A 22089-nucleotide genomic window follows, 5' to 3' on the forward strand; every position below is an offset into this window, starting at 1 on the left:
ATAATAGGGGGAAAGTCTTAAATTGGTAAGATCAGGTCTCTCTGGGGAGCTGACACTTGACACTTAACTGTAGGTATAAAATAGGAGAATAATTAATCATGCTGAGGAAGACTGGGAAGATTTTCAGGAGGGGCCACCCAGGCATAGCTTCAGGGTGTGCAAAACTGTATTGGAGTGTTCGAAAGATGGCCAGGTGACACAAGAGCAGTGAGCAAGAGGGAGAGTTGCACTGGATGAGCCTGGAGAAATGGGCAAAGGCACTCCCCAAACACCACAAGGGAGAATATGAATTAAGGAAGATTCTAGTGGCCTGTTCTTTTGACACCTTTCAATGGTTTAGAATCTATCAGTTAAAAAAGCTACTGCCACCATTTTAATGGAATTCAATAAAAGAAAACAAAAGGAAGAAATATTATTTTGGCTGACAGAATTGGTATCTCAAAAGCATAGTCTAGTAGATAAGAGCTTGGCTCTGGTCTCAGTTGCATGTTGAAATCTATTTCTGACATTTTCTCTATGACCTTGGGCAACTTACCTAACCCCTCTTAGCCAGGTATTAAAGACAAGTAGAAGATTAGATAGGCATAGCTCAGGGAAACCTTGCATGTTATATAATAATCTGCTTGCTGTATCAGGTTATGCGCGGCTTGCTTGCTGGACCGGGAAAGTATTCTGGCAGCTCTCCCCCAGGCTTGTCTTAAGGACACTGCCCAGGCTCTGACAAAATTATCTGTAGACCAAATGTAGGCCCTTACATTTATTTTGTTTACATCATCACTGACCTGTACTGTTTCCCAGACTGACTGTTCCAAGGATTAAGAAATTTAGCAAAGTAAATTCTAGAAAATAATTTCTAACCTTTTATTTCTATTATCATCATTAGGAAAGAAACTGCTAGCAGTTAAGATGATATTTAAAAATTTACAAATTTGTATCAGTCACAGGGTTGAAACTACCATATCAAAATATTTCTGTTCTCTTAATGCTATTAAAATTTAATACTGTCTTAATTATACCTAAGGACGCCTAAAAATGTTTATAAAATTAGGTGATAAACTTTAAGGTATTCTAGTTTCATTTTTAAAGAATGGCTTAAAAGGTTTAACAAAGGTACGATAATACAGTTAACTTTGAAAAATAAAAGCAACTAAAAAGGTAGGAAGTCCATAATTCAATGTACTTTTAAATGGGAAAAGAATTAACCATTCAGTACTGCAAAGAATAAAAACCTAAAATCTTGGGGTTTTGTTTAGAAAGGGATATTTAGTAAGCACATGGAAAAAGAAATGTTTGGCAATAATGTTATGTATTCCTAAATGTAGTATCTAGCACTAAACAATAAAATTTCAAAGCTTTTACACTTAAGAAATTGAGAAATACTACATCAATCATATTAGCATTTGGGGGGTTAAGTTCAACTTAACTCCCTCTTAAATTTATTTTGATACCTTTCCTCAGGATTTTTGTCAAATACATTTTTTATGTTACTTTATATTTGACCTAATTTTCCTATTTTTTCTAAGTATGACTAAGAGTGAAGTTTTTCTTATTAAATATTTTTTTTCTTTAAAATCTTTCAAATGCACATATCATCCATGTTTTATTTAAATAGTATATGCTATTTATATTAAATGCTTTTTTAAAGGATATTATCATTTATATTAAATGCGAGAAACAGCTCGGCTTATGATTTGCTTAAATTTGGAGAAATTGACAAGTATAACTAGAAATATCCTGGGCAAACTGCTTTTCTTTGGTAACTTCTCTGAGATCAGTTTAAATCAGGTGACAGAACTTCCTCATTTTTCTTTCCTGATGGCTGTGTATCTTACAGCTGCTAGCATAATTTCTAATTCTTCCTTGCTTAAGAACCTAATCAGTCTAGCAGAGGCAAATGCTGCAATCTGGGGGGACTCTCCCACCTCAGCCCTGCCTTCACCACCTGCCCCGCCCCTCCACTGCCCCCCTGTCTTCTCCACCATCTTCTGCTAAACCAAACTCTTCAGGCATTCTTGATTCCACTCCAGTCACTTGTTTTTCCTCATCACAAATGAAAAGTTTTACATTATTGTTTACTTCATCTATTTCCATATATTTGGCTGTGTCTCACCAGCTTATAAACTCAAAGGAGGTCACAATCTTCACCTTCCACCGAAATTTTATTTCAAGAATCCCTTGATAAGCAAGCCTTTCACCTCATTTGCTCTGACTGGCCTGCTCATGTTGTAAGAAACCCAGGTCCACACTACTACACGAAGAGCCTAATCGGGACAATATCTGAGCATACTCTCAAAAGGTGACTGAGGCCTCCGTCCCTCTTTGTGTGTGTACATGTATATTTTCTATCTATATGTTTCTGAATCTATATTTTACAATTCTCTCCTTTCCTCTCTAAATTTAGTCTCTTAACTGTTAAAATTACTTGTGAAAACAGTGGAGGAGAACAAAACAAGTGCTGATAGCAGTTACCTACAAAAAAATTACAAATGAGCCTTGGGAAGTGCAGGGGCAGGACTGGTGGCGGTAGAGAAATTGATATTGTGCACTTTTCTGCTGGTGTTGATTCTTCATCATTAGATTCATAATGAACTTGTAGTTATCCTATAAATTCATACTAAATATATAAGATACTAAGCAAATTAGAAAGTTCTAAAATTTGGTGCAAAGTTTGTGATTTCAGTGTTTTAAACATTTTGAATGACAAGTCCTATATTGAAAGGAGGTAGTTCTAAGGGAAAACCAAAACCAAACTTAATACAGAACCCTAAATTGACAAACCAAATGTTACATTACTTCCCTTAAATACTTAATCTCATGCAAAATCCCTAGCTGTTGACATCCTCTCCTGTGGTGTCAAGTACTATCCCTGTCTCTCCATATTTTGTTTTCTCCCCTGAACTATAATCACACATCCAATTCCCTGTTCAGCGTCTCCAGTGGGATAGGAGGAATCTCAGAACTCAGCATATTCAAGGCAGGATTCAATTTACACTGTTTTCCAAAATCTCAGCTGTTATCACCATCCTTGCTCACACCAAACACTGTAGTCATTTTTAAAAAATTTCTCCTCTTTTCATATCTAATTTACCACCAAATCCTGTGAACCTTACCACTAAAGTACACCTGAACCTGACTTCTCCCCATGACTATTGCCCCAGCTCAGGTTCCCACAATCTTTCACCTGGATGACTGCAACGATCCTTATTTTACCCCACTACAACCTATTCTTCACCTACCAGAGAAACATAAATCAGACCATCGTTATTCCCTTGCTTAAAACCTTTCGGTAGCTTCCCATCACACTTGAAGAAAATCTGAATTCCTTACTAAGGATTCATAGTCATGTACAATTAAGACCTTGCCAATCTAAAGAACCTCATCACCTACCACTCCCCACTGGACTTATCCAGTGGCATTTCCTTTCTTAGCATAAAAACTTGTTCCTGTTTTGGGGATTTGGGTTTTGTTGTTCTTTTCATCCAGAATACCCTATTCTCTTGACACGGGTATAATTTTTCTCTTATCATTCGAGGTTATTATTTCCCAGTGATCCTATAAAATCGTGCCCTGATAACCACATTTTGTCTTATTTTATTCAGTTTCTGGGATTTTGTTCATATTTTATTTCTTAGCTATGAAAATGAAACAAGCTCCAAGAGGCAGTAGCCTTTTTCTTGTACCCCAATGTACACCCATTATCTAAAACAGTGATTGGCACATGGGTCTTCAATAAACCTTTGTTGAATGAATGGCTGAAAGGGCTAATATTCAATCAAGATTCTTGAACATGGAAACAGTTGCCCCAACTCATCCACACAATTCAACAACCACCTCCCACAAAAATTTCACTTCAAATCTCATAGGAATATACTATTTTTAAAAGTCTATATTCTTTATCAGCTATCGCAAAAACAAAAACATGAAACCACTTGAATCTTACATACTCAGTTTCGTAATGAACATATACCGAGTAGTATCATCCCTTTTGAAACTTTTCCCACTTTTAAGTCAGTCCTGTGTGCATTTTTATTGAATTCCATCAAAGTACAACAGCATGTGTTGGTAAGTAAGTGAACAAGCGGGTGTGATTCGCCCTTATGCTAACATACTCTCAAGAGATGGACTTGGCTCTATCTTTTACTTAGGATTCTGACTTACTCATGGGCTCTTTACTGTTATCAAAAAGCAATTTTTGTTATTTGCTATAAAAATAAAGTTTAAAGCCAGTCTCAATAAAATGTTCAGGTTAATGTTTAGTGCCAGGGAGCAAAAGAAGCTTTGGGATGAAAATGAATAGCAACCAGGATCAAAATGTCAACTAAAAAAGTTCATAAACTTTGGATTTTGTCAAAAGGAAGCCTGGAATTCAAGTATCAGTTTTTATGGTTTGAGCCATTACAATCTTATAAAAACTTTCTAAAAGACCTTAAGAATATAAATTGGTTTGTGAAGAACTATTTGGGATCAACTTTAATCTAAGAAATATAATTATGACTCTTAATATCTGTACTTAAAACAAGCTATTTCTTTTAAAAATTTTAAACTGTTTAGCCAGAAAAGAAAATCCTGATGAATTTGTTTCTCTCTGTAAGATGACTATATTACAAATAATACTACAGTGGCAAGGCTAAACTTTAGGAGGAGATAATAAAATTTGAATGATACAAGAATATTTCTCAGGGTTGGAACTGTCACTCAGTGGTAGAATGACTTCCTAGCATGTGCAAGACCCTGGGGTTCAACCTCCAAAATCCCCCGCCCGCAACACACACACAAAAAGAACATTTCTCAGACAGTATCTATAGAATAAGGCCTACTAGATGATTTTGTATCAGATGACAATATTGTTGCCCAAAATAATAATACCATAAATGTATATGTATATATACATACATACATAAATGTACACATACATATGTATACCTATATATGGAGATATGGAGGGAGAGAGGGAGGGTTAAGGGAGAGGCGTGTGTGTGTGTGCATGTGTGTGTGTAGGGGAAGGTAAATAATCAAAGAATGAGGATATCAAAGCAACTCTTCTACACTTTCTTCATATTTCACTATGAAGATGTGCCCCAACTTCTTAAGAATTTTCTGGTTTATAATAAATTGCACTTCAAAAAGACCATAAAAACACAAATTTAGTTGACAGGCTACAATGGGATTCAGAAAAAAGACACAGTGAATATAGACTTAGGTGCATTTTCATGCTGGTGATTTTTCTTTTTTAAAATGTAAGCCACTAATATTTTAAGAAAAAAGTTTAACCCAAAAGTTGCATATTAATATTATACAAACTGAAACATAAGTGACTTTTTGCACAGTGTATACATGCTTACATAAACTCAAATAGGTACACATTTAAAACAATGTCCATTTAACATTATGAAAGTTCTAAAATACATAAAAGCATTAATACTTTCTATAAAACTACAATTAGAACATCAATTTGCTACAAGCATATAAAAACATCAAGTGCTTTCTTGGAGTTTCAAGTTACCTCTTCACAACACCATCTTACTTGCATATATAGTCCTTCTCCAAAAATCAATATGGACTTTTTTTTTTTCCTCAGAGGTTTATTTTCCAGGTACATTATAAGCTCAAGAAAACGGACCTAACAATTATGCAATATAATTATGTCATAACAACTTAATTGCACATAAGCTTTAAAGTAGGTTTGGATGAAGTTCTCAAACACTTTGGTATATGTTCTTCAGGGACTTATTAGAAATAACAAATTAAAAGTCCCTTCAATTCCCATTTTACATTAAAAATAGACAAGTCTTTGGTTAAAGTTCTACATTTTGGGCATTTATTATCAATTAAAATGGTCCCCAAACCAATAAATGGTGCTGATGTATTATTACTCTACAAGACTTCATTTAACCTGTTTCTGATGCAGCTGGATGCTATAAATATTCATTTACTATACTAAGTCATTGAGTTTCAATCTTTCACTTACAAGCAGAGAAATTGATAGGTTTATCATTTCTCTGTAAATTTTCTGTTGTAACCTAAACTGTACAGTAATTTCCAGTAACTATAGATACTGTTCCACAGTATATGTGATTATGATTAGAAAGATGTAAAGCATTAAATTTAGAGTTAGCTTATTCTGATAAGTCAATATTAGACTGTAGGTAAATCTGCATTAACTATAGCAGGTTGCCAGATAATGCTTATTTAAAAACCCCAAACCATTCCATGTACAAGAGAAACTGTTGCAAATGTATGAAACAGCAGATATACAAGGAGAACACCAAACATACTTTATTAGCACAAAAAAGCAGCCATAACAAGGCACAGCAAGCAGAAACATACATTAGCAGTCAAAGGGTTAGTGTTGCATACAAATATAGCTTTTGTTTTTTGTAGCCTTGGAAATAGCTACAGGGATGTAAAATAACCTTCAGTAGCAGCTGGTAAAGAAACTAAGGAGCACTCTCCAGCAGCACAGAGCACATTAACAAAAAGACATGAGAATGGGATTTGGCTACTATAGTGCAAAATGTCTAGGACAGAATTGAAAATTCGGTTCAATACTAAGAAGCAACCACTAGAACTTGATAAAACTTCCCAAAGCGCTCACTCAAGTTGTATTACATACTATTCTAAGTGACAAAAAGGTGCTAAGTTATTTACAGATACAATGGTTGTACAGTACCTTTTAAATCTGCAATTTCGATTTCAAATTTTCCCATTAAGAATTAACTGCACTGAAATTCTATTAAATTATACTTAAGTGATTCAGCTATGAGAGTTTACAACAAAGATAAATACTGCCATCCAAATTATTAATTATAGTTTAACAATATTCTCAACACCAGCAACCACTGTAGTTACTATTATCTGACTTGTTTGGGCATCTTCTAGTCTCATTTTCTTCATGGTTCACAAACTCATCCTGGGCATAGGAAAAGATCCAATTTTAATGGAACAATGTTTAGACTGAACACATCAACTTAAAAAACAAAAATCACACGCAGGACTACAATTGCAGCAGATATTCCAAATGCCTGCTTCGAGTTAAAGCACTCATTTAAAAAATGAATAACTAAGGCCTTTAAATAAAACTCTACTACTAACCTTGTAAGTCTGAAATTTTAAAAACAACTATTTAGAAAACCTGGTTTACTTAACAGTACCTTTTGCAGAAGAGAAAAGGAGACTGACTATAAACTATGTCAACACTTATGTGAACTGCACTATGCCCTTGTGGCCAGAAAATTGCATTTTTTTTCCCCTAAGAGGAAGGCAGTCTTTTATTTATTTATTTTGGACTTCCAAAGCTTGACTTATAGTAACTACAAACAACACTACTTTTGGAAGGTTATAAAAAATTCTTAGAAAAAATAATTTCAAACATTAGTCAACTGCTGAAATACTCATCTACTATTAATTTGTTCTTTAATAAGAAATAGAATTCTTCATAGCAAATGCCCCAGAGTTGCCTCCGTTAGTTACTATAGCCATTAAAAACCAAACTCAACTAAATGGGCAAATGTTTTTGTAGCCTTACTGAACACCTGCAGCTCTATCCTGTTGTTTCAATAGGCACCACATTTGTCTGAGTAACAGTAGACTGCATCTGACAGAGACTAATAACTAAGCTTACACACCGTATGAAAAACCAAGCACCGACACTGTGCTTCCTATACGTGTACTGTCTGATGCACATGAAAGCAGACCTAGTTAATGCCCTTTGGGAACAGAAGAGTTTACTTCGCCTTGACTGGTTCTCGTTCTAACCAGCGAACCCTAACTTTTTGTTTATAATGGTACTCTTTTAAAAAATCCTGTAACATGGATGGTAGAGGGAGACCATCAATTCCATCATATGTAGTGCACCTGCAGATCACTGCACGGCAGATATACTGCAGGCTGAAAGGAAAAGTCCTGTTCAGAGATATTGTAAGCAATGGTTCAAAAAACATGCACGAACTGGGATCTTTATAATGTTCTAGAAGTCCTGTTACAGTGGAGGAGTGAAACACACATGGGTCATGGGCATCGAAACTGAAGTTGTGGTTCCACTGTTCAATCCGGGCATGCAGGGATCTGTTATAGCGGCGAAAGCTCACAGAGAAGAGGTAGTCCTCTTGTGCAGAGTCCCTGAGCAAAAATGTGCCTTCGGGTTTCCCTTCCAGTAGGGCTTCTGCTTCATATCGGTCCATCACGCCCCAGTAACAAGGATTCCCGGTAATCTGAAGCAAATCCGGCACGAGGCAGTGAATGTAATCAATCTGCGTGTGAACTTTCCACGCTCCCTGTCTGCTAACATGGGCATGGCTGTCTCCAGATACCTGACGTTGTTTCTGCCTCCGCGACTGCAAACACAGGGTGGTTGTGTCCTCTTCCGAGTCACAATTAGTTTGTGGAATTGCAGAACTGTCCCCACTTATTTCTGTCATTCCAGGAGCTAACTTTGGTCCCAGTTTATATAATGGATTAACCTGTGCAGTAGCTTCAAATGTATGTATTTGTGCATTGGGAGGGGGGTCCACCCCTTCTTCAATACTAAGCCGTCTTCTCTCTCTAAGTCTATCTTCTTCATCTTCTGTAGAAACCAAAGATGGATCAAATGTATCAAAAAATGTTGAATGTGGGCTCACAGGAGCTGTATGCTGTTTAATCAAATGCCATTTTTGAGCTAGATCTGAGCCAGCAGGAAAAGGACATTTTTCAAGCATTAATTCAGAAAGATGTATTTTTCTTTTATTGGAAAAGAGGGGCTTTGATTGCTTGCTATAAGTTCTCATGGGAAAACACAAGCCCACAGTATCCTGAAGCCTTTGTCTCAGAGAGCGGCTCCCCAGGGTTCTGCTGGGAACACTGTCCATGTCGTGTGCAGAGCTCACTCCATAGCGCCGCTCTCGCCTTTGAAGTCCACTGCGAGTTCTACCGAACTTTTTATCAGTGTCCAATGAACTCTGGGTCTTTGTGGAACAGGAATGTTTTTTCTTCCCTCCCCATGGGGCATGCCGCGAGTAGGAATCTCTTCGTGCAATTCTTGCTCCGGGGGTGACACATGAATCATTATCTTTCTCAATGCTTATTTCAACAATTTGAGGAATTTCAGTGGCACAGTTTTGGTTTCTCCTTGAAGAATTCTTGGATGGGCTTAACCCCAGTTGTAAGGCAATATTTTCTCTCAAAGGACTGCTTTGTTGCTGAGGAACCAAGTCTCCCAGACTGATGTTTTTCTCTTTGACAGACAAACATCTGTTGGAATTCATGTCTACGCTTTCACTACGGCTTCCTCCCTCATGGCTGAAGAGATTCTGACACCTGTATTTGAAGTTATTCCACATTTTCCCCACTTTATCCATTGATTATAAGACCTAAAGACAGAATAGGAAAAGGAGAAAAACAAATTAACCAAAGTGGCATGTGAAAAGAGATAAGTACTCTATGCCCCTTAGGCAGTCAAGAATTTGCCTTACATTGCCCCTGAAAGTGATGATGCAAACTTTCTGTTTGGTAGTAGGTAAGCCTACCAGGTCCTTCAGAGGCAAAGGCCATGACTTCAGCCAGTCATGACTTTCCATTTCCTTTCAGGTAGAATACTCAAGACTCAGATGAAAGGAAACAACTCTTCTCAATTAAAATCTGGTTTCTTTCCCCAGGCATCAACCTGATTTGATTATCGCACTGATTTTTGTCTCCCTACTTTGAGTAACTGGAATATTGTCCCAAATACTTCAAAGGGAAAACAACATTGAAACACACTTGTATTTAGCTTTACAAAAGTCATAATTATCAGGACCACATCTGTGCCAACACATTAAAATAAGTTCCGCCAGGTGCAGTGGTAAATACCTGTAATCATTCTAGTGGCTTTGGAGGCTTGAGGTAGAAAGATTGCAAGTTTGAGGCCAGCCTCAGCAAATCAGTTTGGCCCTAAGCAACTTAGTGAAACCCTGTTTCCAAAAAAAAAAAAAAAAAAATCAAAGGGGCTAGGATGCAGCTCACTGGTGAAGTGCCCCAGGGTTTCAATTCCCAGGGCCAAAAAAAAGTTTCAAACCCTTAAAGTAGGAATTTTCCCAATTTCATTTATTAACTCCTTCCCTGAGGTTAGTTAACAGGTTAATCACTTGTTAAAACCCCATATCTTCCCTTCCCGTTCAATAATATATCACACTTAATCCACAATTTTGAAGAAGCAGTGTTAATAGGAAAATAGGAGGAGATAGAATATTTAGGTTTAAATAGAAAGGTATCTTTGAGTTTCTAAATTTTTAAACCTGGGAGAGAAAAACTAATAAAGTAACAGAAACAAAATTATGTTATGACACTGTAGGGATTGGAGAAAAAAAAAAAAAAGCAAAACCTTATGCAATTAACAGTCTGTATTCTTGCTTCTTTTGGGGAGTGGGTGGAGCCTGAAGCAGTTTCATGGTACTTTAAAAAATATGGTTTTAAGACAGGCACACACTATTATCTCATTCAATAATTGGAAAGTTGATATTTTTAGAAGAAATGGCAAAATCTAAACATATGAATTAAACATATTCCCTAAAGACCTTAAAAGAGCATACTATAGGGATACTGCTACAACGATGTTCATAGCAGCACAATTCACAATAGCTAGACTGTGGAACCAACCTAGATGCCCTTCAATAGATGAATGGATTAAAAAATGTGGCATTTATACACAATGGAGTATTACTCTGCACTAAAAAATGACAAAATCATGGAATCTGCAGGGAAATGGATGGCACTAGAGCAGATTATGCTAAGTGAAGCTAGCCAATCTCTAAAAAATAAATGCCAAATGTCATCTTTGATATAAGGAGAGCAACTAAGAACAGAATAGGGAGGAAGAGCATGAGAAGAAGATCACCATTAAACAGGGACGAGAGGGGGGAGGGAAAGAGAGAGAGAAGGGAAATTGCATGGTAAAGGAAGGAGACCCTCATTGTTATACAAAATTACATATAAGAGGAAGTGAGGGGAAAGGGGAAAAAAAAAAAACGAGAGAGAGAAATCAATTACAGTAGATGGGGTAGAGAGAGAAGATGGGAGGGGAGGGGAGGGGGGATAGTAGAGGATAGGAAGGGCAGCAGAATACAACAGACACTAGTATGGCAGTATGTAAAAAAGTGGATGTGTAACCTATGTGAATCTGCAATTTGTATATGGGGTAAAAATGGGAGTGCATAATCTGCTTGAATCAAATGTATGAAATATAATATGTCAAGAGCTTTGTAATGTTTTGAACAACTAATAATAAAAAAAAGACAAAAAAAATAAATAAAAAGGGGGAAAAAAAACCCAAAACCACAGCCCCATAAATAAACATGATTTCTTATTTAAAAAAACAAACAAAAAAAAAAAACATATATGGATCAACTGTTTTATCACATCATAATAGCAGAGAGCTTTGTAAAAAGGGTAACTTAAAAAGGTGTCTAATTTGTCATTTAATAAACATGGTACAACTTTTCTGTTTTTTTTGTTCATATTTATCCTCTTACAAGTTAGCATCAGTATTGGTAAACAACTTGAGTATGCTTCTTACATTGGCAAATCATCAGAGCTGACGTTTCTATAATTTGGATTAATTTTCTCTCATAGATACTTGTATTTTCAAGAAGCTAACTAGAATGAAGAAAACATTAAAATATATCTTTTGGTTAAATTAATATTTATTGTGACCATGTGAATATTGTACAGAGTTAAGCCATTTTCTTTTCTTATACAATCATTTGTTTTTCCTAGAATAATTGCCTAAAACTTTTTGGTTTGCTTGCTTTTTTCTGTATCTATTGAATTCTTTAACAGAATTGTAAGATAACTCTCAATAAGGTCAAATGCTGCCTACAAAGTGCCATCCTATGACTTTCCTTAACCATTATTCTAGCAACTCCTTTTTCTTATGAAATGTTCTATTTCATTCTCATGTTTTCTATTCTTTCAGGAAAAAAACGAGGTTGGAAATAATTTATCGTCAAAATTTTGAGGGCCTCACCCTAATATTTTCTAGTGTGGCTATTGAAAGGTCTCAGACTACACCAATTCCCACTCTTCTGTTTAATTTTCTGAAAATTTGTAGCTGCTGCTTGCTGTTCCTCCTCCTCCTCCTCCTCATTGTGGGCCTTTTCCTTTTCCATCCTCCCTTTTCAAAGTCCTTTCCATTAAACACTACACCTCTTTGATTATCTTCTATATTCTTTTCTATTTTGCATTTATTTTCCTTTTCTACATTCTGGTAAATTTCTTTCACTTCAATTTCCAACAATTCTATTTTAGTTATACTTCTTCCTGACAAAATTTAATTTCTAAGACCATTTTCTTGTTCTATAAACATTCATTTTAATAGCATCTTATTCTAGTTTCTTGGATGCACATCTCATTTCTCTGAAGATACACACTTCTTCAATGTTTTCTTCCTTGTTTTTCCTTTTAATACCTTAAATATACCCCCACCTCATTTCTTCTTAACATCTTTTTTCTCCTTGAATCTTTAGGTCTGTTTTTCATTTTAGAAGCTTCTGACAAGTGTCTGATGCTCCCTGACTGTCCATCTGCATTACAATGCTGATTAGAAGCCTGGGTGAGGCTTCTCAACTGTTGGCTTTACTACAAAGGAAGCAATAAGTTGGTTTTTATATTAGCACCCCCCCCCCCCAAAAAAAAATTTTACTAGCTAGTAAATTAACTCAAGAGAGAAATCCTCTGATTTCCTGTATAGGTCATAGCACCTGACTACTATGTTATAACAACAGGGAAATAGGAGCCATTAGGTTTTATCCTCAATATTCAGATTCGCACTGAAATCTGTTTTTTCTAAAGTTATGCATATTTTCAAAAGGTATCCCAACCTTAGCTTTGACTGAATATTTTAGATTAAATTTGCCAAGCTATTAAACCTTTAGTTTTACCCAAAGTAAAGGAAGAACAGTCTCCTGGCTGTTCAGAGTAAAAGATATGTGGGAATCTGATCCATAGATTTTCAGCCTTCCTTGACCTTATCTTTCGAGGAACTGGCATCAGTTATTGGACCATGTTTTGAGTAGCTATGGTTTAGAGCTGTGCTGTCCAATCTATGTGGCTATATTGATCCCCGAATTGTGGTTTGGTTCACATACTGAAACTGTAATAGTTTAAATAGTAATTGGCTAAACATATTGCTTTTTCTTTTTACTTTTTTCATTGGTGCTACTAGAAAATTTTAAATTACACTTATAGTTTGGATTATATATCTACTGGAAAATACTACTTTAGGGCTGCAGTCTGCAAAATACGGACTGAGAGACAATCTGGTCTACAGCCACATTTTGTGTGGACTGAAAGAATTGGGTTTTACATTTTTTAAGGGCTTAAAAACAAAAACAAAAAAAGAAAATCTGACAGAGACTACAAGTAGGCTGCAAAGCCTAAAATATTTTTTATCTTGCCCTTTTCAGAAAAAGTTTACTGATACTAGTCAAGAGTAAGCGTGTAAGATAATAAACTATATACTACTCTACACAGTAGAAGAGCCATATTCAGGAAATCCAGAAGTCTAACTCTCTTCTCCAAGTTTCTAAGATAAATTTTGTAGTTCTCCAAAAAATATTTTTTCTGATGAGCAAATTAAACCTGAAAAATGACTGTTTTAGAAAATGACCAAACATAAAACCAGTCATCTTATACAGCTGTTTATAGGCAGAAAACAGCAACACTCAACCCTTGGTTCAGGTTCACAGAGCGTGACACTTAGTTATTTCTCTATTTCTAATCTGGAGATTGTTACCAGATTGCATTGTGACAACATTGTCTCATTTAAAGAAAGCCTATTATGCTTCCATACTCCTTGGGGAAAGAAAGTGGATTTTTCTTGACATGGGAATGCTGTGTGGGCAGCTGTATTACTGGAAAACAAAAAATACTTACAGTGATTCATAGAATAGGTCACTTAAGAATCAAGGCATTTCAGCCATTTTAATATTTATGATTTAAGGTTTAAGATTTGAGGTTCTTTTGTTGTTAAATTTTCAGATATGCATTGTAGGACAGAGTTAAAATCCTCTGAGGTCTAAATTACAACTCTATTACTTTATAGTTTTACATAAAATTATACTGGACTAAAAAAGAAGGGTTAAATTTCAATTGTATTGACTCTACAATGAAAGTTTATCACCATTGTGATCTTTCACATTTCTATACAAGCTTAGCTATCCTTAAAGCTATCCAAAGCAAATTTCTAAAACTTTCCCCCAGGGAATCATAATTGAAACTGGTTTTATAATGCTTTTGTAAGTTAGATGACTTTTGTTGAAAAATTGTATTTAACAGGATAAGCTATAAATCAGAATTAAGGAAAATTAGAGGTCAAATTCCATTACTACACAAAATATTTAAAAGTACAGTTAGTCAATGGCCCCCTCAATGCCAAGCAGTATCTATTACAAAATTTCCACAAAACAAAAATAATCGAAATATTTCCCAGTACTTCATTTCAACAGAACATAATGCAAGATTTATTGGATAAAAAGGAATACTATAACCCAATTCAAATCCTTCCTCTACTATTCAGCCCACATAGATTGCTTCACCATGGTAATATTTTTCTAATACAAAGATCTTCAATCACAGTAACAAAAATTGGGACATATGAGCTGATTAAAGTATTTCCATGTCAAATTCAGGTACAAGAGGCAGTTTAGGAGACTAAAGTTTTGTTGATATTTTGGTGGCATTTCAATAGTGTTTGGAAAAAGAACACAATATTAGTAATGTTAAGACTGACTTAATATTTCTTGGGATGTTTAGCCATCAGAACTATTGTTCCTTAAAAGAATTTGAAAACCATATGCTTTTTAAAACAATCTATTGTGAATTATTTATACACTGTATTGGGACCTGGTCTGTATTATCCAAATTGATAGCTATTTGCCTTAATACTAATATTTAATATTAGAGTAAACTATATAAAATTGCTCAGAGATACACTAAAACAGTGTGCATAACACAGTAATACAGTAGACCATGTGTACGTCCACTCAGAAAAAATGTGGAATCCTGATCTAATATGCCCAGATATTTCTATTCCCATTGGTTGACTTTAGTGAATTAGTTATGGTAGGCTCCAAACCTGTTTATGCTATTTGTATTATTATAATTATATTATTTAATTAAATGCTAATGAACATAGTAGACAATGAGAGGGTTGGAAGTTTGACCAAGTTGAATGTCTTTGAAATAATGAAAATGGTGCCAAGAATTGAGAAGAATAAGACAAAGAATCTACAAGGATTCTATACTTGGAAAGCATCAGAAGAGTTTAAGTTCTTGTTCTACTTAAAAAAAAAAAAAAACCCAAAATGGAATATTGGTGATACATTATAGGTATAGTTTCTGCAAGATAGAAAATATGAACCTGCAACTAGTAGACTTACTTTCAAAGAAAAGATCTTGGCTCCTTAATCAAGACTGACAAATGAGCAGGGTTGGTGGCGCACACCTATAATCCCAGTGGCTTGGGAGGGTGAGGCAGGAAGATTGCAAGTTCAAAGCCAGTCCCAGAAATTTAGCAAGAAACTGTCTTAAAAAATAAAAAGGGCTGGGAATGTGGCTCAGTGGTTAAGTGCCCCTGATTTCAATCCCCAGTTTAGGGGTATGGGGGGTGGGAACTAAAGAATGAACATACAGGTAGAGTAAAATATTTAAGGTATGTATTCCTTTTTATGGCTTTTCTCAACAATTATTTAACTAAAATTAAGATTAAAATTTGTAGCCAAGATAGAATAGCATAATGTCCTCATGTTAACAGGAAGACGTGACCTCTTTTGGGTTGGTGAACAAGGAATTCTCTGAGGAGGCGATATTTCAAAATTCTGTTCGGAAGAACGAGTAAAATGAATTAGGACAGAGTTCTACAGGCACAGAACAGCGTTTGCAAATGTCCTGAAGCCGGATGTACAAGGCTGAAGTTAACGCGGCTTAGGTAGGAAGGGGAAGAGCACCAAGATGAAGTTGCAGAGGTAGGCCTTGTAACCCATAAGAGGACAAGAATGGATGTTGGTTGGCCCTGCACTGAAGACTACTGCAGAGGTCCAAGTATGAACTCAATTAAGGTGGTAATAGTAGAAATGGATATAGAGATGTTTAGAAGTATAAATCTACAGGATTGATACTGACTGAAAATGCAGAATGAGAAAGAGGGATTTGTCAAAAATAATAGTTTGGGCAGATGCATGGACAGAGATGCTATTTCAGAGAGAGAGAACAGTGTTGGCAAGTGGGGATTTGGAGAATGAATGAACTTAATTTTTGAAATAATGCAGTTGTGGTTATCATGGGGACATCTAAGTGAATACTCATTAGTCTACTGGTATATATTCATATAACAGAATACAATATAGTAGGAATGATAAACTATAATAGCTACTTGCATCAAAACATTAACTTCAAAAACAAAATGCTTAGAGAAAGAATAATAGATGAATAGATTCATTATGAATAAATCTGCTTTTAAACAAGCAAAATTCAAAGTATGTGGTTTAAATATACATACATACATAATAAAAAATATTATTATGTATGTATGTATATTTATATTATAAAAAGCAACAGACTGTCAAAAGTCATCAAACAATAATAGATGCTTATTGTAAAGAGGGATATAGAATTAGGAGAAATACTCAGGAGAGGCTTCTAAGACACTGGAAGTTTTCTATTGTTTAGCCTGGGTAGTAGGCTCAAGGTTTTTGCCTATTAAATATTCTTTTAGACTGTCCCTGACGATTTTATCCACTCTTTCCTATATATGACACACTGCATAATAAAATTTTTACAATTACACAAGCCACACCTTTACCACAATAGAATAACCAAATACTGAACAATTAAAAAAACAAAACAAAATCTAAGGAAAACAAAATGCTCTCTCAACTCTTAGGTAAAAGGGTAAAACTGAAAGTAAAAAGCTATTTAGAAAATAGCATATAGGTTTATTTTTCTAAATGGCAAATTTATGACGGTTAATCAAAATGTTCTTACTCTTTAACCTGGTTACTGTAAAGACAGCAATGTTAAAAAAACAAAAAAACAACAACAACAACAAAAAAAAAAAAACAAAAAAACCCCCAGCAAAACCAAGTTGGTCATGGTGGTGCATCCCTATAAACCCAACAATTTAGGAAGCTGAGGCAGGATAAAAAATTCAAAGCCAGTCTCAGCAACTAAATGAGGTCTTAAGCAACTTAGACCCTGTCAAAATACAAACTAAAAAGGACTGGGGATGTGGTTCAGTGGTTAAGCACCCCTGGTTTCAATCCCCATACCCTCCCAAAAAAGTTCCTTGCATATAGTACAGAGCAAACTACTTTTTTTTTTTTTTTTTTAAAGGGCCAGATAATAAATATTTTAGGCTTTGTGGGCCATATGATCTCTATGGCAATACTGAATCCTACCATTGCAGCATGAATGCAACCATAGATAATATATAAATAACTAAGTATGGCTACATGTCAGTAAAACTTTATTTCATAATTTTCACTTGTCACAAAATGTCATTATTCTGATTTGTTTTAACCATTTAAAAATACAAGATACATTCTTAACTCATGGGCTGTATAATGAGTTAAGAGGTAAGTCATATTTTACAGACACCACAGGTGTAGCATAAAACCTTTGATATTATGTTTATCAAAATCAACAGTCACTCTATAGAACAGTTTGGGGATTCATACTCTAAGCTCATCTTAAGTGCATAAAGATAAATGATGATGATGGTAGCAACAGCTGCAAGGACATTTACATTCCTGGGTGCTAAGCTTGTGCCATGCACTGATAAATGCATTTTTCTTCTCCCAATAAACTTATAAGTAAGTAACTATCTCAATTTTATAGATGTAGAAACTAATATACCTGAGAGATTAATAACAACCTTGACTTCTATTTCTTGAACTATTATCAGTCTATTCTGGTTTTCTACCTCTTCTTGAATCAATTTTAGAAACTTTATCCTAGCAATGTCATTAGCAAGTTCTTTAAAACTCCAAAGAATCCATCATTCCTATATCTTTTCAATTATTGGAGAACATAAAGACAGAATTTGTCTGGAATTAGTACACATACCCAAACAGAACCTCTAATAAATAATAATAATAAAATATGACAAAGGTAGCACATGCACACTCAAAAGAAAATTACTGGCCTATTTAATAAAAGAATACTTTGGCTAAAAGAATGCAGAGTAAAAAGTATATTCCCTTGCAGTAGCAAGTGTTTTGACTTTTACACTTGATGCCTATCTATTATGAAACCCATAATCCTTTATGTAGGCCTATATACCACTCAGAATGTTCTGGTATTGTTGTAAATAATAGATCTAACTACTTTTTACTGCTTTACAAGAATACTACTTTTAACCACATGGTCAGTTAAAATATTTGTAACAACATAATTTCAAAGAATGAGGTTTTAAAAAGAAGAAAATAAATAAGACATAGAAACAACTTGAGAGTCACAGTGATATAAAGATTCCATAACAACATGTTCCCCTCCCAAAAAAGGGGAAAAATTTGAGGGCTATTTTTTCCTAATTAAAAAATAGGTATTTAAATTTATATTTTCATTTCTTAAATTTTACCCACACAATTCTGACTTTCAGTATCACATAGGAGGTACTCTAGGTCCAGCTTACATCCTATTTTTTGGCCCAAGTCCCAAATAGGAACACTGCCCGTACTTTGCTTAGGGAAGCAGAATGAAAAGGGCACAGGCATAAACTAGTCTTCAACACTTGAGGGCTGGAGGGGAGTTGATTTTAGCTTCACCACTTCAGAATGTTGTGAACTTGAATGTCTTCCTTCACATTTCTGAACATAAATTTGTTCCTGGTATAATGAGTATAATATCTACTTATAGATTATATAAAAGGATTAGAAATACTATTTTACTGGCCCCAGAAGACAATTTTTAAAAAAGTCAGAGGCTTTAAAAATGTTATCATTACTATCTAGCATCTTTAGTTTTTTTTCTTTTAAAAAATAATTCTCCCTTTCAGTTCTTCTGGGTTATATCACAAATGTCAATATCTTCCTATGTACAGTACCTTCCAGATAAAAGTTCTATTGATCATTAAACTTCTATATTACTTCCTAGGAAACACAATGTTGATTTCAATGTTTCTTATCAGTTCAAGCTACAGCTAATTTACAATATAAACAAAGGATAGCTCATCTGTATAGTTCTGGGCAAAGTCTAGGAACATAGTCCTTATTCATTTGTTTCTGGCTTCAAAATCCCTTTTTAGTCTATAAAACACCGCCACAATTTAAATTTTACTGTATAATACTGTACACTAAAAAAGCATAAAATCCTATTAAAGTTATGCTTCATTTTCTATAGAGAAAATATCTTATGTAATATACTAACAAACATACCATTTACTGAAATGTTTCTTATCTGGCCAGCATTACTGGCAAACTATGGGGTATGATACAGATAACATATGCTTTAGATTTAGCAGGACCTAAAATCACATTCATGCACTGACTAGCAGTGTGAGATCTAAGTCTTAGCCTTTCCATCTAAAAATAGGAACAATTACCACCTCTTACAAGGATAATGGTAATATAAGTACAGCTGAGTATATATTAGGAGCTCAAAATTGGTAGCTTCTGATATACAACCAATCCAAGACAGGGATGGTACATTTCAGTGATAACAACAAAAAGCAAGGCTGTTTTTATGTTGGGGGTGGGGAGAGAGATTCATTATTGGTTGGTTAGTTTTGCCTTCATCTTCCACCTCCAGGGAGGCAAATCAAGCAAATGTACTGAGCATTATAACTATGTGATTAGTACCCTCACTACTGCCTCTATAGGTCATGCTTCCAAGAGTGCATCAAAGCGCATCAGGAATCTCCCTTCACACCAAAAGATAGTTAAAAACAAACAAGAAAACCCAAACTACTCAGTTGTGGAACTTAGTGGGCAGCTTAAATCTGGAAAAGTCTTTCTGATTTAAGTCTTAACAGTGAGCTCATTGTGGCCTGGCTAATAATTTACAAAGAAAACAGTGAGTGAAATGTTTTCTGGACCATTTCCTTCCCTAGGAAGGATAACCATTTTATAACCCCAGCAGTTTAAACAAAATATTTAAAGAAATACAAAGACTCTAAGGACTGAAATACATTATGATAACATTTTCCTTTTATTTTCTATCTAAAACTGCATACATTTATTATTCATTTATAAACTTTAGGATACCTACTCTTTTCTAGGACAAATTTTAGGTCTGAAGTAAACTAACAGGCTTCAAATAATTTGACAGCTTGTAATGAATCAAAAAAAGGAAAGGAAGAATGAGGAAAGAATGAAACAAATAGCAAGCAAGCAATCAGGACAACATCCCTTTTTCTGAGGTAGCTTTTCTACCACCATAAGAAAAAAAAAAATTAACATCTCAAAATTAGTCTGTTCTATAGGGAGATACCTGAGAATGGTGCTTTTAAATCATTTAAGAACATGAATGTAAACAGAACCATGTTGGCCCAAAACTACAGACTAGAAACGAGTAATCACCTCAGTTTTCTTTTATGCATCATCATGTAACATACTAGTTTATTTTAAAATAGGACAATCAAAGATCTTTAGCTTGTTAACAGAACTGAAATAAAACCTCCCCTATCAAACACAGAGGAATAAACTGAAGAGATTTTTTAAAAATATTCATTTTAACATTTACCAAGTACCACATGTGGAAAACATTATGATAAAGTTCAAGCTCTCACATGAGAATACTTAAAGCCCTTGCTCTATGCATGTTCACTCTAAATTGGCCCATAATTTAAGCAAACTTTATTCTCTGGACACCAACTGCATAGCAACTTAGAAACTAAAAATTAGAAGGGGTGGAGTGTGGCTAGACAAAAGTGCTACATGCAAGTACACTGACCAGAGCAAGCAAAGATCAAAGAATCCTTAAGTAGTATAGTAGCCTAGGGACACAAACTACATGTACACACAAGGTAAGACATGAAAAAAGGAACACATAAAGATGTAAAGACTTAAGAGAGATTATTATGATCATTATAAGCCAGTAAGTTAAAAAAAATTTTAAATAGCTAGATTTTTAGAAAAACACAAAATTACCAAAGTTGACTTGATAAGAAATAAGGAATTAACAGAAAGAAATAAGGAATTGACAGACCAGGCTGGGGATGTAGCTCAGCGGCAGAGTGCTTCTCTAGCATGTGTGAGGCCCTGGGTTCAAGCTCCAACATGGGGGGTGGGGTGGGACGGGGGGAAGTAGGGGTTTAGACTATAACCTTTAAAGACTTTGAAGCAGTAATTAAAAATCTTTGCACAAGGAACACATTAACCCTGGCAGGTATTCTGGGTAGCAGAAGTCACTTTTTGTAACAATTGTGATTTCTAATTAAATGGCCAGAGCAAGAAGTCAAAGGTGGTACAATAGCCAGTTCAATAAGACAGGAAAAAGAAAGGCATACAAATTGGAAAAAATAAAACTTTTTGCTTTCAAATGACATGATTATCCACATGGAAAACCAAAACAATTGTTAAAAAAAAAAAAAAAGCCAAAATCCCTGAACTGTATAATAAATGAGTTCAGCAGGGTACAAGATCAACACCCAAAAGTCAATCACGTAACTATTTACCAATAACATGAAAACTGAAACTAAAAGAAATGCAAGGGTAAGGAGAAAGGCTGACAGGACATTTCTTTCAAATTATTCCTTTAGCAAGAGTTCTAACTTCTTTATGCCCCTAAAGGATGAGATAAAAATGGCAGCGGGGAAACTGTGGTCACTGTCTTAGAGTTACCACTGCCTGGGGAGTGGTGAACTATGAGGATATGGGTCTACAATCTACTCCACAGCCATACAGGTCCATCTTCTTCCACCTCCACAGCCCGTCTCCCAAGTCCAATCTTTATCATCATTTGCAATGGATTAACTGCAACAGTTGCCTATACAGTCTACCTTCCTCCACTCTCACTCCCCTCTGGGACACCTTCCAGAATATTTATCCTAGGATTTCAAGCATCAAAGAAAACGAAAACGAAAAAAAAAAATCAAGGGGGTCTGTGTCTGGTGGCTTCTTCTACATTTTAAGAACTATGCAC

The 22089-nt window shown here is 35.1% G+C and overlaps 1 protein-coding gene across 6 annotated transcripts in view; it reads right to left on the reverse strand.

Annotated features, from left to right (window-relative positions):
* Positions 1-5126: 5126 nt before the first annotated feature.
* Socs5 (suppressor of cytokine signaling 5) overlaps positions 5127-22089 on the reverse strand; it is a 46782-nt gene continuing 29819 nt past the window's right edge. For all 6 annotated transcript variants that reach the window (XM_048804443.1, XM_015479700.1, XM_048804440.1 and 3 more), the window contains one exon: positions 5127-9347. In XM_048804443.1, the coding sequence (XP_048660400.1) occupies positions 7725-9335 (1611 nt within the window). In that variant the 5' untranslated portion in view covers positions 9336-9347 and the 3' untranslated portion in view covers positions 5127-7724. The remainder of the gene's footprint in view (positions 9348-22089) is intronic.

Source organism: Marmota marmota, unplaced genomic scaffold, assembly GCF_001458135.2.
Source record: "Marmota marmota marmota unplaced genomic scaffold, marMar, whole genome shotgun sequence".
Classification (NCBI taxonomy): Eukaryota; Metazoa; Chordata; class Mammalia; order Rodentia; family Sciuridae; genus Marmota; species Marmota marmota.